Source organism: Quercus lobata, chromosome 6, assembly GCF_001633185.2.
Source record: "Quercus lobata isolate SW786 chromosome 6, ValleyOak3.0 Primary Assembly, whole genome shotgun sequence".
Taxonomy (NCBI): Eukaryota; Viridiplantae; Streptophyta; class Magnoliopsida; order Fagales; family Fagaceae; genus Quercus; species Quercus lobata.
Window position 1 is genome coordinate 7364993 of NC_044909.1, and position 19407 is coordinate 7384399.

General features: G+C 36.6%; 2 protein-coding genes across 2 annotated transcripts; both read right to left on the bottom strand.

The window, feature by feature from the left end:
• Positions 1–5887: 5887 nt before the first annotated feature.
• On the bottom strand, positions 5888–7460 carry LOC115993918 (basic proline-rich protein-like). Its single transcript, XM_031117907.1, has 2 exons — positions 7026–7460; positions 5888–6396 (listed from the first exon to the last, which is right to left on the bottom strand). Exons 1-2 carry the CDS (start codon positions 7220–7222, stop codon positions 6111–6113), a joined length of 483 nt encoding a protein of 160 aa, XP_030973767.1. The 5' UTR covers positions 7223–7460; the 3' UTR covers positions 5888–6110.
• Positions 7461–9415: 1955 nt separating this feature from the next.
• Positions 9416–16590, bottom strand: LOC115994438 (probable serine/threonine-protein kinase At1g54610). Its single transcript, XM_031118592.1, has 7 exons — positions 15683–16590; positions 15072–15356; positions 14637–14954; positions 14241–14468; positions 12355–12455; positions 11687–11804; positions 9416–10073 (listed from the first exon to the last, which is right to left on the bottom strand). The coding sequence occupies exons 1-7, from the start codon at positions 16025–16027 to the stop codon at positions 9777–9779; spliced, it is 1692 nt and encodes a 563-aa protein (XP_030974452.1). The 5' UTR covers positions 16028–16590; the 3' UTR covers positions 9416–9776.
• Between the last annotated feature and the right edge of the window lie 2817 nt (positions 16591–19407).

A 19407-nucleotide genomic window follows, 5' to 3' on the forward strand; every position in this document is an offset into this window, starting at 1 on the left:
CCGAACAGGTGGAAACCTTATACTGAAAAATATCCTAAGGACAGAAACCTAATTCCTAATTCGATTATTATCTCCGAGCAGGTGGAAACCTTATACTGAAAAATATCCTAAGGACAGGAACCTGCTTTTTGGTTCGATTATTATCGCCTACTGAAAAATATCCTAAAGACAGAAACCTGCTTCCCGAGCAGGTGGAAGCCTACCGTACATCTTCTTAAGAGGGCAAATATATGCTGAGAAGGATTTCCAATGGCTGAAGGCTTAAAATATTCTACCTTACAAATCGACCCTGGCCATCAAGCCTTCCCGGAAGCGATCTTCAAAACCCAATCATTAGAAAGACATACATGCACAGAAAATAGAAGAACATGACGAAGAAAATAATGCGGTAATTAAGCATTCATGAGTATGATTAAAGCAAATGTTCGACAAATAAACCATTATTCCAACAAAGTCAACACAAAAATGAAACCAATGTCTTGTCATCAAAACCCAGTGACCGTATATGAGTTAAACCCGACAAAGTAAGTAATTGTTTAGTCACCACAACCCGGTGACGTAGGTGAATTAACTGAAAGGGATAAAATATGCAAAGACAAGAAAAATAAATGTAAGCGGTAAGGGTCCGGTCCGGTAGTTAAGTCGTTGGATCTGCAGGTTGTGTCTGGGCAGCGGTCTCGATTTGCTGCTGGTTTGCTGTGGGATGAAGAATGTCCTCGTTGGGCTGATCACTAGCACCGGAGATATTGGTGGCTTCCATATCATTTAACTCCACATGAGCGTCTATTTGCTCCACCAACTCCCTCATGCTTACTGTCTCTTCTTCGTCAATGGGCGCCGGGGGGTTTTGCGCGGCTGAAGTAGAGCTCGGGAATGGTATCTGGTCGGGATCCCTAAGAGGAGAGTCTTCAGGGACCCCCAAGGCTTGCAAGACAGCAAACCAACTGGCCTCGAAACCTAGCCTCCGAGCCTGATTCACAACCGGCTTCGCGAAATTCTTGGCGTCTGCAAATCCTTCATTATACCACTTGTCTTCACAAGCCTCCAAAGCCGCTCTCAGGTTGGCGAGTTCCTCTGCTTGAGTTGTATTCAGACTTACTACCTCGTCTAATTTTAGATTAGCTTCATTTTGCTTCGCCATGAGTTCCGCGGACCTTTTCTCCGCCAGCGCCCTAGCCTTTTTCGCGACAGTAGCTTTCTTCTCGGCAGTATCAGCAGCCTTTGACTTGTCCTTTGCTGTCCTAACAACCGCCTCCCCAGCAGCCTTCTCCCGGTCAGCATCCTCGAAAAGTTCCTTTGATCGCCCATTGAGGATATGGGCTAGTTGAGCAGCTTAATGAAGCAGTAGGAATTAGTACGGCAATAAAAGAATATATATATATATATATATATATAAGGGTTAGTAAGAAATCAATAAATGAAAGATTACCACAATAGTATGCCATTGTAGTCTTCTTCCCATAGACTCCTCTTTCCTCTCCTTAAAAGCGTGCACGTCCTTGGGCAGAAGAAGGCCGTGCACCAAGTTTTGGGCAACACGATCCCCTTCACCTTTCTCCCATACCCATACACTAGCATTCACGGGGAGCAGCTTGCCGTCCAATTGAAATGTGGGCTGCCATGCCTGCGCTGCTTAGGAAGAGGACGCCACGCTTGCCCCGACTTGGGTCTGTGGCTCCTGAATGACAATACCCCTAGATGGCTAGGGGGGAGTCTTAGTTACAACATCGCCCAGACCGATAGAGGTTTGCTTGGCAATACGTTGCTTCTTTCAGGTTCGTTCGGTTTGGGGAGGTAGGGGGGAAGGCATCTGACCTCGGCCTTGAGGTGGTTGCTGTTGCGTGGTCTGCCTTACCCCGAGCATAAAACGATCAATGTTCATGGTCTTTTGGGTCACTATGTCTCCACTACGGTCAAATTCGGTGTCAGAGAAGTTAGTAAAATTGACAGCTACTTGCTCGGTTCCCTGTGCGGGAGCCTCGTTCTCAACAGGCGCGTGAGCAAGTTCTCGGAGACGTTAGGACATGTGTTCTGTCGATTCGTCCCGCAACGGCGTAAGTTCGTCTGAACAAGTATATTGCCGACCAAGTTCCCGAGCTTCTCCCACTATGAGTATCGGCGGAAGAAAATTTGTGTGTCGAATGTTGATGTACGACAGGAGGGGACTGTCTACCAAAAGCGCTTGCCTAAAATGTTACCAGGTAGAGTACACGGGATCGACTCTGAGGATCAGGTGGGACGCTCGGAGCTGCCCGCCCTAGTGAACAAATATCTCGGACCTGAGTACAAAATTCAGATCCCTAACGTGGACTTCCCTGAGATCCGGGATAAACACTTTTCTGTCTACAAAAAAAAAATATATATATATATATATATATGATAAGATAAAATACGGTGTCGATATTCAAATAAGTAAAACAACCATAAGTGGAAAGACAATTAAGTTAGAGATCAATACGAACCCACTTAATGTTGTGAAAGGGGGCAAGGGATTTCACTGGCAAACCAATTGCCGCGCACCCGGACAAACTCCCTGGCTGAATTCCTATTGGAGTCAGGTAGGCATGATATTAGCTGTACCCTCGTATCTCTAACCTTTAAGTAATAGTTAGTACTCTTATTCTCACACAGACTGTACATGTGGTTTATATCATGGTAGTTTAATTGCAAATCGAATGTTTGGTTTAACCTACTGACACAACTAACTACCCAGTAAAAGTTGGGAGGAAGTTGGTCGGGGGACAGCCCATAGTACCTAAGTGTATTGAGTAAGAGAGGGTCTACGGGAAACCTAACCCCACCCTCTAGAATTTCCATGAAGGGAAAGAAAGCAATATGTTCTCCTCTATGGAGAGCAATTTCGCTCTCGTGGCAATACGCCACGTCCACATCATCAGGAATATCAAACTTTTGCCTAAATGTGGCTAAAGATGCCCTAGTGTTCAGAAGAAAAGCATAACTCATCTTAAACTCTAAAACTGAAGGAAGAAACTCGAAGAAAGAAGCTAAAGTAAAAGGAAGAGGTAGAAAACTTACTTTGGGCTTTAGGGAAGAAAGGGATTCTAGATTGATGAATAATCGCACAGACGAATGCATGAAAGAGAGAAAACTAAGAGAGTGGAGAATGAAAAAGTGAAAAAATGATTTGTGATGGGCTATTTATAGAGGCCAAAGAGGGGTGAGCAATGTCCAATCAACAATAATGGGGCTCAGTTAGCGAAAAAACTTTACGGATGCCAATGCCAACTGACATGCATGCTGCCTCGGTTCACGAACCATCAGGTAATGATGACGGTTGAACCAAAGGCCTAGAATAGCGCACCTTTTGAGAGCGCATTAATGGGTTTCTGAAACCGCCCAAGTTTCCACCTGTTAACCTTCTCAAACGTAAGTGCATTTTGAATTCCTTGATTCTTCCCAATTGCCGAGCATGAATCAAGAGGGGGCTAATGTACGGCACCGTGGTACCCGGATCCATTTGGGCCTTGAATTCTGACCTAGCAGTGTGGCCCATGGCCCCAATCTCTCTCTACCCAAAACCCCAGCCCGAACCCACACAAACTGCAGGCCCAAGTTTTGTCACTTGGTCCTTACTCGGCAAACCATTCCCAAACAATAAATAAAGAATAACGTTCAAACAAACCATCCTTCGCATACCCAACAGTGCCTTAGGAAACACCGTTGCCGAGTATGTCTACTGGAGTGGGAACCAAGTTCCAAGGCCATTCTCACCACATTCCACTCCCACCAAATCATCCACTTACGACTAATGATATTAGACCTCCCATTGCACTAACCATGGTAGTAATCATAATCTCTACACTAACTTAGAGCTATAAATATGAGAAGTTGGAGGAAGAAAAAGGTTGTTGAAAGGTTCTCAAGGAAATAGAGAATAGAGAGAAAAGAGTGATTCAGAGAGAGAGAGAGAGAGGCAGCTTCACTGAGTCTCTATGTTGAGAACAACTCAAAGTAGAAAATCCTAAACCCACTTTATAAATAAGTTGTGAGCCCAAGTGAGGTCAGGCCCAATAGGGTCATTTTTGGGAAAAGTTGTATCCAAACGGGTAATTAGTATACATTTGGATTAGGTTGATGCGTCTTGCGTTTTTGCTTTTTTTTTTTTTTTTTTTCAACGTCTCTCTCATGAACAGTGCATCAAGGCAAATGAACAGTAACCCACACGTGAACAGTAACTGTTTTATTATTTCTTTATTGTGTTTAGCTTTTAGAAAAATAAGCAGTATCCAAACGCATCATTAATTTCATTTTCCTTTAAAATTTCAATCGACAATGGTTTTTCTAGCCTACATGATTGCCCTACATGATTGAAAGCAATCAATTCTCTTCTAGAAACCTCTCCATTATGATCATCGTTGGCAAGAATTGAATGGATCTCGCCTAATTATTCATGCAATAATCGTGACAACATGTGAACATAGTGCCCTTCTAAAACCTCTCATTATTATTAGGGTAAAAAGTAAAAAGCACCCCTATGGTATATTCTTAAAACATGAAATTATCTTGTGGATTATTTTATGAAACTTCCCTTCCTTGTGATTTGCTTTACGCGACATTTACCTTGTGTGGTTTTCTTTTTGATATATTTCTGCTAATTCCAATAGAATTTGGAATAATGCTATAGTCACAAACTATTTTATAACATTTTTACAAACTGTTGATGTGTCCAATTTCTTATTGGTTTTTATCTAGGCACACCATTAACATTACTTTTTTATTTACTAATAATCACTCATTACATCAGTAGTTTGTAAAATTTTTTGTAAAAAAATTTATATCTCTAGCATTATTCTAGAATTTGATGATGGAAAAAAAATGCTATCTTCATGTAGAAAAAAAGATTTGAAAGGAAAATCGTTTTACCATCATATTTTTGTCCTCTCTAACTTTCTCCTTCAATTCTCATTTGGGTTTGGCAAATGTAAGTTTTAAGGTATAACCGGATAGTTGGTTTTAATTGTTTTAGTTCAGAAAATTGGTTCAAAATTGTACCAAATATCTTCCCATAAAAAATTAGTTTTAAATTGGTTGTTTGGCTACACATTCCTTTTTTTTTTTTTTGGTTCTATCAAAAAAATTTTTTTTGGTCCTTTAAAAAAAGAGAATTTAAAATTTACGATGTCCTCATTCATTGCTTAATGGCTTAATGCATATAATATATATGACTGCCAACGATATTTTTGTGTTGGACCTGAGCTATAAAATTTCCAATCGCCCCAGACAAGTCTCAGATGGCTAGAGTGTTACACATTTCCTGCCCCCTGTTTAATCCAGCATGCCCTTGATGACCATTTTGCATTAGCCTAATACTTGTTTAAGGGAATATCTATATAGCCCAAATAGAGCAGTAGATTGGGCTAGGCGAAATGGGCCTCTTCATGGTGTTTTGAGACAGGCCTGGGCTAGCCCTTCAACAACTCTAGTTGGAATATTCCCTCAAACAAGAAAAACCAATTGTAAAAATGGGTAGTGAGAATTGGTTTTAACCTCTCTTCTAGGCAATTTTCTTGTTTCTGTGACTAGTCTTAACTCTTAACAAACTCCTCCAATCGGTAATGTTGTATATTCATATATATGCTATATTATTTCACATCTTCACTTGCCAATGCCTAACAAATGAAGTCAAGTTTACAACAACCATTAAATTTGTATGTGTTCTATAATTCTATTATAAATTGTTGTTTTTATCTAAAAATTATTGTTATTTGGTGTAGTTACCGCAACTACAACTTCTTAGCCCTATATGAAATTTAGTAAAGCCATTTAGCGTAATCACATTTTTTAAACTCAATATATGATTTGCCACTGAGCAGAAACAACATTGTCATTGTGGTAGATTAGAAGCTATTATATATGAAGACAAAAATACAGAAGTAGAATTTTTGAAGGATAAAATTTTGTTTTATCAATCCATAACGTACATTACATTTCTTTGTTAGATGATCACTTTGAGCATTATGTGCCATCATAAGTGAACGTCTATCACGCTCAAAAAAGGTGAAAATTTGGGGTTATGAAAAACATATAGTCCTGTAACCACATGTATTTGGTTACATGTAAATACTCATCAACAAGTGAAATTACAAGATTTAAGGAGGTGGAGGTCCAAACGGGTCAGGTGGGCCACCAGGGGGTCCGAATGGGCCAGGGGGTCCAAATGGGCCAGGTGGGCCGGGAGGACCAGGTGGAGGAAACAGAACAAGAGGAGGTCCAGGTGGTGGTGGCGGAGGAGGCCCAGGAGGAGGAGGTGGAGGTGGAGCAAATATAAGAGGAGGTCCAGGGGGTGGTGGTGGAGGACCAGGAGGAGGAGGAGGAGGAGGAGCTGGTGGACCAAAGCAGTCCTGTACTAACCAACAGCAGCACAAGAAGTAGAAACTGCCAAACAAAATTAAAATGTTGTTAGATTTTTTTTTTTTAATTTGTAAAAAATGATTTTTGAAATAGTAAGAGTAAGATAGAATAGTAAGTTGTAATTATATATTTGGAAAAAAGTTTGGCAAATAAGTAGAAATGGTCCCACAACAAAACAAAACTTTTTTTTTTTTTTTTTTTTTTTTTGCTGATAAATCAATCAACCTATTCTCACTTTTCATGGTGGCATATGGTATAACTGTTTCCATAGCTTTTTTCACAACTTGTTAAGGTTGTAAAGTTGTGAATAAAGCAACGTTACATTTGTATGAACCTATCAAAAACACTATCTTTCTTTTTTTTTTTCCCTGCTAAAATCACATTTGCATCAACATATACTATATAGTATATTGACAGTTAAAAAAAAAAAAAAAACTGAAAATTGTTGTGCCACTTAATGTATATAGTATGAGATACAAATTGGCTAAGAGCTTTTTAGTTCAATTGGCACATACCTATATACAAAGTGCTTGGAGGTTTAGGAGAAAAATGTTTGAACTGCGGAATTAGCAGTATATTGTAACTATCACACCAAAAAAAAAAAAAAGAAAAAAAGAAAAAAAGAAAAAGGAGAGATACAAATTGTGACTTACCAAGAGGATATGGTGTTGCATAATCCACCAAATAAGCCACCAAGAAAGTCTGGCGGTCCAGGCCACGGAACTGGAGGTCCGGGAGGTCCAGGTGGACCCCAACCAGGCCCAGGTGGACCCCAACCAGGCCCAGGTCCAGGTCCAGGTCCTGGTCCAGGTCCTCCAGGATGAGGCCCACCAGGACCCGGTGGTCTCATTTAGCCCTTGAAGTCCAACCAACCCTCTAGCACTGCTGCTGCTAAGCTTAGAATACTAGAATTGAATTTTTCTTTTCTTTTCTTATCTTTTTTTTGGATTCTCTACAATTTGGAGGCAGCAATAGAGGAAAGCAGGAAACAAAGAATACAAAGATAGGGTTCGGGGTTTATGAGTTTGGAGATAAGCCACTTGTTGTAATATATATAGAGAGGGTCTTGAATACACTTTATTTTTTGGTATATTTGTAGTGATTTGTTGAATGGCACAAAGCATGTACACCTAATACGGTTAGTAGTCTCTACAAGGTTCTAAGCCTTCCCAATCCTCCTGTCAAACCAAACAACTGCTTTTCTTCAACCTACCTACCTGTCTTGAGGGCTATATATTTTTCCATATGACCATTTGGGCTCTGCTTTCCATGGAGGAAATAAGTGACTATTGACAAAGTAAGAGAAAAAAGATGAGGGGAAAGAAAAGTTTTTGAGGCTGTAAATTGCTTTAGATCACAAGTCATGTTGGGTAGTTAGGTGTTTCCATCCAACATTCTAATATTTGAGGAATACTTAAGGATAGGATAAATTCAATAAATTTAAGGATACAAAATATTTTAACAAATTTTAAAAATAATTGTTGACATATCACGTTGGTGCATATTAAAAATGATATCACTAGTGAGTTCATATAAAAATGATGTTTCTTTAATCACCTATTACCCTTTTCCATTAAACTATAAGATTGCTTGAATTCGGTTTTGTTATTTATTAGACTTAACTACCCAGTAAAGAAGATTGTCATGGTGATGAGTACTGATTTTGTCATGGGGAACTAACTACTCAGTAATGAAGACTGTCATGGTGATTTGTTGGATTTGACATCATTGAGAGGGGTTTCAGTGTTTCACAACTTCTACTACACCCCAAAAAATAAAACTTTGCCAAGCAAAACAGGTTTGATATCATCATTTATTATTCATCAAAAAAAAAGATATCATCATTTATTAGGTAGATTGGTAGTTGTCACTTGTCACCAAATTTTTTTTCCATCTTACTGAAAATCACACTGCTTTAGCACCCTTGGATGGATTAGGTCGTCTAATAAGTGAAGATAGCACAATTCAACTAATTTCTGCACTTGAATTTACAACCTACTCACCCACATGATTATTTTTTCAGTTATGCTATCGTAGTTGGATTAATATAAGGATGAATTATGCAAAAAAAAAAAAAATGCTAGACACAAAAAAAGTCCACACATCCCACATGACGAGCTATGAGTGGTGGAGGTAAAATGGTGGGATTACACCTCTACCACTCACAACTCACCATGTAGCGAGTTCATGACAAAAGTTGTAAACTTTTTTGTGTCCCTATCATTGCTCATTACATAATCACTTAAGTAAAATTTAACTCCCAAAAAAATTATACCAGATATTTCTAACTATAACTTGGGTGGTCATTTCAGCAAAGAGAAGCTAAATTACGATACACTTTTTTCTGTACTCATTTTTTGCAAGTAAAGAAAGAGAGGAATGATTTTTCAGTACCCTTTGTTGCCAAGTGAAGAAAGAGACTAGTGAATGAGACTTATTACCGTTGGTCGAAAATCTACCTCAAAGATAATTCCAAGATATTAGTTTAGACTACAGTCACTTGCAAGCACACAATGTCCTTACAAACTTAGCAATGTGTGTCCCCACAATTCTTCTTCTTCTTCTTCTTCTTCCATTTTTTTTTTTTTTTTTTTTTCATACACCCTATATTTACATCTTGTACTACCTAGAAACATCCTTTGATTACAATAGAAGGCATTTTCACTTTTACTTCAGTGGTAAGATATGATCAGTGCTGTAATCTTTTATTCTTGCATAGAAGCAAGTGTTGAGTGTGCAATGGAAGCATCAGTACTTATAGAATAATGCAATTATCTTAAACCATGGGTGGGCAATCATGTGATTTTATTCAAACATTTAACTCCAATTTCACTCCTAAAGAGAGAGAACACTTGCAATATGGATTAACTAAAATATTACACTTGCAATATGGATTAACTAAAATATTCTTATGTGAAAAACCAGAAAGCAAGCTCTCAGATAAGAACAATACAAAAGTATTTGGCTTAGGAAAATATATTTAAATCTCAAAAAAATCAAAATTAAAAAAAAAAAAAAAAATACAAAAGTAAACACCAGATCAGGGTTCTCAATGCAAATTTATTAGAATTTCAATTAACCTAATAGAGTATTTCAACTCAAGGGGGGAAATAATATAATAAAAAAATATACAATATTGAGAAGCCTCTCACAATTCAAAAATAGAATAAGAAATTGAAAACTGGATTACAAGATATATTACCTCTCCATTGAATTTAATTGGCTTTTCCGGCTTTAATATATGACATCCGGCTTGAATATAAGACACCGAATCAGTAGCATTTGCAGCTTCATGAATGCTCTCAGAAATTCATATAAAAAAAAATATATTACATGCCTCTTGTGTCTTTGATCCGAGAAGAATTCTTATCTTCTTGAATGACTGTCCATGATGAGCAGAATTCTTATCTTCTTGAGTCTTTTTTTGATGATTTTGAGTGTCCATGACCATCACCTGCTGCATGTTTCTTTCTCCTTGGAGCACCAACAGCAGCAGGGTCCACTAATGGGCCAGACCATGTTTGGATATGTGTTTTTGAATATGAGAAGTTTGTAGAACTGAATGGAACATCAGGAGGATCAAATGCTGGATCAATATGATGTGAAGAACCCAAAGGATAGCCAAGTGTTCCATCTTGGTGTGGAGGTGGAAACTTCTCGCTCTTGCTCTTTGCATTTGCATGTGTAATTAGACGCCTCCTCTGTAGTAAGCAGTAACATAAAAATAGAGTCATCATAAATATTCAATTGAAAGTATTTCCACGGGCAATAGTGGTGAAATTATACAGTAAGGTAATGCAAGAGACTAAAAACTGCATGAATGAAACAACTACATTATTTTAAGAACACACTTATCCTGCATTGTGAGGAGAGAGGGGCAAAAGGTAAGCAACGTATCAAATTAGCAAAAATGGTTAAAAACAAAGTTGTTCTAATCTTCTACATTGTAGGACTTGGCATAAATCAAATGGTTGGTCAGATGCTAATGCTAGATTTCCCAATTTTGACCCAAGCAAAAGGGCATATCCTTATATCCATTATTATTAAGTCATATATTAATCCTAGTCAACTGCCTCATGAGTCCAAACATGCTGAACCCAAATGGGACATGTACAAATTATCCACTTTATGTGACATTTTTTTGATAATTAAGTATAATGTTTTATTGGAAAAGAAAATTACTGTGTGTTCATGATGATCGCTAAGTATTTAAAAATACAAACAATTAGATAGAAGATCCTAATGAGTTATGAAAATCAACAAGGGAAGTAGACATTTAAGGGGGAAAAATAAATCGTGTTCACCTTCTCATGGAGCCACTATAACAGATATCTTAATAGTTTGAAAATCTATCATGGACTGATGTTGAAAAGAGATGTCATACTGTTTCTGACAGTTTGTTAACAGAGTGACTTATACATCTCAAAATGACCATTTTATAACAACTCCAAATTTTGTATTATATGCACAACTAACTCACTGGTTAGGGTGAATGCAGTCCCTAAGCACATCTGGCAATGCCAACATTTACATCCATAGCAATTCAAATATTGGAAAGTGAAGTATTACTTGCATCCCATACTTATTGCATGCATGACAACAAAGAATATATTTCATAAGAAATAGCTGATAAATACCATTTTTCCCCCACACAACATTCCAAAATCTTTAATCAAACACTCTAAAACATGGTAAGTGTATGCTACTTCCTCTCTATGAGGCAGCTAGGCTACTTTAGACATTTAGCAAGCTTATATTATTAGTCCTCCCAAGGTTCCAAGTGTTCTATATGTCAATTATCATCAAGTCCACACATATCCTCTTCTATCTTTCCTTCAACAACACCACAGTTCACTGAACACCAATTTGCTCTTTGGTGTGAAATTCAATTTTTGTTCCTTTTTTCACTTTTATAGCGTCAAAGAAATGACTATATTGTACACTTCCCGTACAGATGTTGGTGAACTATACACTAACAAGAGGCACTTTTGTTCTCAAGGGGATTGTGCGTATGAGTGAAATTGTTTTTCCTGAGAAGCACTAGGGAAAAGCAAAGAGTGAAAAAGGCAGGCCTAAGTGGTGATTAATTATAGGTAGTGCCAACCACTGGAGACACATGCTTCTCTTCTTGTTGGACTCATGCATCTACCTAATCAGCCAATAGAGTAGAAAATTGAAAATGTTCTTTCCTAAGTTTTAAGGTAACATTTTCTCCTCCAAACAACTTAATTTGCGAAAAACCATGGAAATAGATAGATATATATATATATATATATATTTTTTTTTTCTGAAAGAAGCAACTTATCTAACATACATCAAGATTGGCTTGAAGCTCAGCATTTGCTTCTGGAGCAGGAATTCCCCTCATAGCTCGATCACGTTGACGAGATCTCCTCACACCATCTGGATTAGCTTTGCTAGTAGCTCTCAATCTACAGTCATGAAGTTCCTTTAAGGTTAGACTTGGAGAGCTTTTTTTTTTTTGGTTGGAGGGGGAGGGGGGTGGGGGAAGGGGTTGGTGAAGAAAAACAGAACAGAACATATATTAGTCAATCACATGGCAAGTGTTTTTGCTAAAGAAGAGGAGGATGAATATAAAGAAAAACAATTTTTCAAAAGATCATGAAATTAATTAATGCAAGAAGAAATGCCTAACTGGTGGGGTCAAAGAACCAAAAAGATCATATATATATATCAGATGAGGAAATTTCAGTGTGTTCCAAATATAATATGACATAGAAATAGTGCTCTGGACATTTTATAGAGATGCCATATATTGAGTTATACGTGACAATTATTAAAACCTTTTACAATGTGTGTATTTCATTAAATTTCTAGTGCACATTATTCATTAACTTTTGGCACTTCACAAGGAACCCAGCTAACTTAATAAAGGTTAAAAGACATGGGCATTGAGGATTCAACTGATGCCAAACTTGATGATATGCACAATCAGAAATTAAATTAACTGTAGTCAACCACCTTCTAGCTTCTTCATCCCGTAGCTTAGCATCCATCTCCTTGCTGGGAGGATATTTGGGAAGGCTAGAAGGCTCACATGCATAAGGTTTGGTTGTGAAGAACTGTCCAAAAAAGAAAAGAAAAAACAAGAAAGAACTCACATATTTAATAATTAGAAAAGGTAAATTAAAAAAAGTTTCAAACAAATTCTTCTACATATCATATTTGCCAATTATAAAATAATGCCAACATAGAGATATTCAAAATAGATTCAAGCCAACCACCAACAAAGAAGTAATAGTTATTTTGGTCTAGGGATAAAACCAATATTGTATAGGGCTGACAAATAAACAAGCTTCCTGTGAACAACTCTAGCTCAGGTCATAAATAAGTTCCTTTAAGCAAGTTCATCAGCTTAGCACAACAAGCTTAAGCAAAAGTTTTTGGACTCCTTTCTCAACAGGTCAAGCTTGAGGAATGACAAGCTTGGCCAGCATGGGCAACTGAGCAATGTGTTTTATGATGAAACTTTATCTTTGTTACACATCCAAGGGTACACTTACAAAATAAAAAAATAAAAGCTTATGCAAATAGAAAGGTGTAATGAAAGTAAGCCTTGAATGTGTACCTATAATCCTAAAATAGAGGATCTGAGTGCATCTGCACATGTAAAAAATCAAATAATATTCTACAAAAAGCACAAATTATAGCTTCAGTTAAAGAACAAGCCTGCATAGGCACCTGAACATGAAAGAGCTCGACGAGACTGACATGAACCAAGCATGAGCACTACAAAGTTCAAAGCTTGAGATGGACATAAATCAAGATCGAACAGCTATATATATACACACGTGTGTCAGTGTGTGTGTGTGAGTGAGTTGGAGAAACAGCCTTTTAGACACTGCTCAATGTAACCATTTTCACTATAAAACGAGGGGGAAAAAGCCATACTCTACCAATAGCACCAAAAGAGAGGTTTGAAAGGTTCAATAGTCAAAGACTTAACAGATGGCCTAAATTCAGGGTATACAGTACTAATAAAATCTTGACGTCAGGAAATTAGACTGCAGTCAAGTAGCCAAAAAAAGTTTTAGACCCTAACTTTTTTTTTTTTTTCAATTGGAAATTACACAAAATGGCAGAAAAGAAAACATGTGGCCTACTTTAACTAATCTATTGAGGATATATCAAGGCTTGGTGGTTGTTGTTGTTGTATTGGTAAACAGAGCAGCTTTAATATTCTCAATAGGAAACATTATGTGTTAAAGCTTTTAGCTGTCATGATATATTAACAACTGCTACTAACCTGGAAAAGAAGGTGGCTAACCTAAAAAATGATGAATAAAGAAACCTAACTATGAAGACAATTTGAATGCTTCTGCCAGAGATGCACAATTTCCAATTACCACCTCTAAAGAAGGGCAAAATAACAATCAAAAGAAAAGGATAAAAAGATCTGTTCATGGACTCCCACGGATATTTTACCAAATGCAATATGTACATCACCTAAAAAATTATCCAGGCAGTTGTGTAGCTTGATATATAGATACTATTAAGCAAGCTGGCCATAAAAGGGCCAAAGCCAAATTGAAAGGACAAAGTTTTCCTCCAAACTAAATTGGAGGAGATTCCTCCAACCTAATACGAGGTAGTTTATAAGATTATCCATGTGTATTAAATCACATGATTTATTAAACTCTTTAAACAAGTCACGTGACTTTTAAGTAAGTCATGTGACTAAAATTCACATTGATAGCCTTATAAACAGCCGCGTACTGAGTTGGAGAAACTTTCCTCCAACCCAATTTGGAGGAAAACTCTGTCCATATTGAAAAGAGATAACAGCTACAAGGGGAGTAGGGGCAATTAAGGAATATTAAATATAGTAGTCAAATATAAAATCTCACTTCACTCCTCAATGCAGCGGTGGCAGTCTGACGTTCAGTTGGGTCAATTGCAAGGAGGGTTTCAATTAGTGGCATAGATGATGGTGGAAAATCTTTGAAAGTCTCTGCTATGCATCGCTTGTATGACTGTTGGGGTTTAAATATGGTTGCATGTGGCAGTTTTGACTTTTTCCAATACTCTTCAGATGGAGAACCACAGAGCTTAAATATCTTGTGTAGCTGCTCAACCTAATTAACATAAAAGATAGATGTCAGTAGCAAATTTAGTAACAGAAGCCATTGCTGGGTACACAACAAACTTCAATTAATACTAAGAATGCCAACTAAAGCATCATTAAGTTATGGAAGGAAGCAGAAAAAGAATATACAGAATTTATTAAAAAAATCAGTACTTACCTCCGTGCGTCCAGGCATGATAGGCTTCCCCGCCAACAACTCAGCTAAAATGCAACCAGCACTCCAGAGGTCCACACCTACACCATAATCAGTGGCTCCAAGAAGAAGTTCTGGAGGACGGTACCATAAAGTAACCACCCTACTAGTCATAGGCTGCTTGTGATTAGGATCAAAGAACGAAGCCAATCCAAAATCAGCAATCTTAAGAACTCCTTCATTGTCTAGCAAAAGATTTGAACCCTTTATATCACGATGCAGTACATGGCGATTGTGACAGTGTTCAAGCCCAGATAATAATTGGTTCATATAGCATTTGACCTGCCAGGTCCACAATATACACAAGATATAACTACCCAAAAGACCATATTTGACACGAGGCATAAATATCTTCAACTACACAAAACAAAAAATCAAGCAAAATAAGACTGCCAATACCTGAGGTTCTGTGAACTTAATTCCGGGGCTCGCAGCAAGACCAGCCAAATCATGCTCCATATATTCAAAAACAAGGTACAAACTACACGACATCCTCGAAGTCACCAGACCTTCCAATTTTACAACATTGGGATGATCTAAACGGCGTAGAATGAGAATCTCTCTGGCCATGAACTTCACACTCTCAGGCTCCAAATTGTCAAACCGAACCTTCTTCAAGGCAACAATCTTCCCCGTCAAATTATCCCTAGCTTTGTACACATTACTGTATGTACCTTGCCCAATCTAATCATCATATACCAAACACACATTTAATGACTAACACATCAACAAAAACAACATTTTCTCTTTTCACCAAAAAAATCCAAGTTAACCAAAATTCCTAATTCTAGTACCGTAACAGTATGCGATTTATTAGAAACCAAAGTTACATCAAACAAACATAAATAAAACATACAACACACATAATTTCAACATTGAAAGCAATTAATAACTTCTTCAACAACAACATCATTATCATCAAATTCAAAAAGAACTAAATACAAACATAAAATACTCCGAAATTCAAGTCACTAGCAATGACAATAAATCAAAATACAACTTGAACTTGCCTTGTCAAGCTTCTCAAATGTATCAGCCCGCCGCGGCGTCCAGCCATTGATGGCCTCACCGGCGACAGCAGAGAGCCAGGAGGGCCACCCGGCAGCCACCTGCTCGCCGTGCACGTGCTTCACCGGATTACTCAGCCGTGGATTAGGCCTAGAAGAAGACCTCTTCTTTGGCCTCACACTCCTCTCCTCTTCTTTCTCCTTACTATTCTCACCATTCTGAGCCTCTCTTCCAACCTCCACAACTCTCTCAACCCTAACCTCATTATCTTCTTCCACCTCTTCCTCTTTCCTCCTCTCTCTCCCCACTGAACTCTGCTTCACCTCTCTCCCAAACACACACCCCATGTTTTTTTTTTATGATGAACTCTCATTGACTACTCATACTCTCTTCCAACCACATTTTCCCCCTCACTTTCTCACCACCCAAACAGAAAAAAATCAACACATACACACACACTTAGACAGAGAAAAACAAAAAAAAAAACCCTAATAGCCAAAAAAGAGAGAGTTTGATTGAAGAATGTGCATACGCTAATTGAAGAGAGGGAGTAGCTTTTTTGAGACAAAAGCGAAGAACAGCAATGATTTGAAGTTGGCCACAGATTGTGGCACAGTCAAAAAATTTGAGCTATAACACAACACAAAAAAAAAAAAAGGCAAAAGCAACAAGGAACAGTAAAACAAAACTAGCTTTTTATGTGTTAATGTGTTTTTTGTTTTTGTTGTTTTTTTTTTTTCTTTTTTTGGTTGAAATTTTTGATTTGAGGGATTAAAGTTAGTACAGTGAGAGAGTGAGTATTTTTTTTTTCTTTTTTTTTTTTAGTTCAGTTTGGACTTACCAGATTCAAAGATTTCTGTAGTAAAGGAATGTTATAAAGAGAAAGAATGTGGATCTCTTTCTCTCTCTCTCTCTTTTTTTTTTTTTTTTTTTTTCTTTGTATTTTTGACTAAAGCCTGACTAAGCTGTAGAGGTACAGCAAGGCAAGTCAAATGGTCTTTTCTTAATTTGGTTGGGGTGTGTGGTTTTGTAAGGGAAGCTTCCATGTATGTACTTGAAACAGCCAATAGCTTGTCGCCACGTTAAAGATTGGCAAAGGAAACTTGATGTTTAGTTCTTTTTGTTTTGATGTGGCAAAATTTGGTTGGTTGTGGTGGGTGGGAAGGTGCTGTGGGTTCCACATTGGAAGAGTGTGTAGGAATATGAGATCTTGAGTGTTTATTTTAATGGAGTTTGTTAGCTTGGTTTGGTTTGGTTTCTACTTCTTTTCAAATGAAGGGGCTTTATTTCGGATTTTTTTTTAATGGAGTTTATTTACATTTTTAAAAAATATATATTTTTTCAAAATTTTGAACCTTTTTCTCTATTTTTACTAAGTCAAAAAATTAATAATAAGTTAATACAAACACATTTAATGTTGACTCGAGTTTAAGAACAACTGTATTAATACTTGTATAAAAGAAGAAATACTATATTTTAGTCAATTAAGTTCAAAATTCACTTTCATTAAACTGTGTAAAGTTGTATAAAAATACATGGTTTCTATAATATCAATGTAAATTTACACTAACATTATTTATTTTACATTTAGTTTTTATTATTTTTTTACATATCCTAATGATGAAGAAAGAGAGTAGACCATAGTTGTTAAGTAAAATAAATATTTTGAGTTGTTTTAAAAAGTTAATATGTATAAATTAAAAAAAAAAAAGTAAGTTTTTATGCTAAAATAGATAAAAGAAAAATTTGCATGATTTTTTTCTTTCTTTAGAGAGAGTTTCAACTTATGGTGTCCACTCCTGATAATAGCTCTTTATCATCAGACCAATATACCAATCAGTTTTTGATATAGGTGGGGATTGAACCCTAGATCTCTTATACAATCATCAAAAACTTTACCAATTAAGCTAACTGAAACCCACAAAAAATTTGCATAAATTGAAGCAGATGTTCTAAACACACGTGTTATTTTGTTTTTAAAATTTGATAGAATCGTGGGAGAGGGAGGGGACCTTTGAAATTGGTTCTTTTAATAAATGAAAAACAGACTATGCCTAGTTGCTAATTTGTTTATTGGTGAGTATTTTCCTATGTGGTTTATATATTTATATGGGTCATTGATTTTAGGACCACAATGGGATTGTTGGTTTGCTAACATTTTTGAGATTTGGACCGACTTTATGTTATTATTATTAAAATTTCAGTTGAGATCTGCTGCCAGAGTCTTATTAATAATCAAATTTATAGCAGGAATACTCCATTTTCGTATTACTTTAAATTCCCCGACACTGAGGGTGGGCATTACATATGATTGTAACGACCAGAAAAGGAATGGAATACTTAAACAAGAAACAAAGTACTTCATTCAACACTGGTACGTAAAGTGTCAATGTGTTTGCCCACTTCAATTTCAGAAGCACTTGCAAACTTTGTTCTTAGTTTTAAGCCCTCTCTCTGTAATGATGGTGATAATATGATGAAATAAAAAACACAATCAGTATATTGGAACCCATATATTAAGCTGGAAAGCACCAAATAAAGGATAAATCATAAATGGAGAAGTTATAATACAAATAATGAATGCATGTATTCTATCTTAATGAACAAGGAATGAAGCTTGCTAAAATGGCGAAACATAGTTATTAATAACAAAAGGCAGTCTATATTATAAACCGCACCAAAAGAAAAGGAAGAATTTCTTTTGTGTGGAAGTAAATAAAAAGACGAGCAAGAGGATGTATATAACGCAATCAAAAGGTTCCTCCATCGACCAGCAAATGTGTGCTAACGTGGCAAATATAAAGGATTAATTTGCTCTTGCTTTGTCTCACTAAAGGAGTAGCTAATAGGGTGAGATATAATAGCTAGCGTCCGTTAACTTTTCTCGCTGATATATAGAAAATGGGAAATGTTAAAAGAATGCTTTAAAAGTATTTTTTAGGAACTATTTTTAAAAATATTTTATGAAAAAATAATAAAGTAATTAATTTTGTTGAGAATTTTTTATATTTCTTATAAAAATGATGTCAAAACTTTCTTAATATGGTTTATTAACATGATCCATAAAAAATGTTAAAGGTACTACAAGTTTTACTACATAAAACTTAATTGATGTAGTTGATGGGCTTCAACCATCTCATCACTGAATATTTAAATTGTCTTTCTATGATCAGTGACACATCATAGTGGAAATATTATAGAAAAATGCTAAAAGTACTACAAATTTTACTACGTAAAACTTACAAATTGATATGACAATGAATATGATTGGTGATCGAGCTTCAATCACCTCATAACTGAATATTCAAATTATCTCTCTATAATTAATGACACGTTAATTTATAAGTTCAATGTAATAAAATTTGTAATACCTTGTACCGGTACTCTAATATATATTATCTTAAAGCAAATCTAATAAAAGATTGATTAGTCTTGAGTGAAAATAGTGGAGAAGGACTTAGAAACAAGGTTGTTAAGGTAGGTGACCACATGTTGACCTGAGCATAGACAGATAGATCATCGTTTTCGATTATGTCATATTCCATGTGGAAGTGGAAGTGGTTAGACTTAAACAGAATGAAAGGAAAAACAGGAGAATAGTTAGTTGTCATTAGGTCAGCAAAAATAATTAGCTCTAACAGCTTGGGCAAATAGAAGGTGGGGGAGGTCCCGACTGCTCATACGTCTGGGTCTCTTTTACCCCTTCCTTTTATGGAAGATCTGCAAC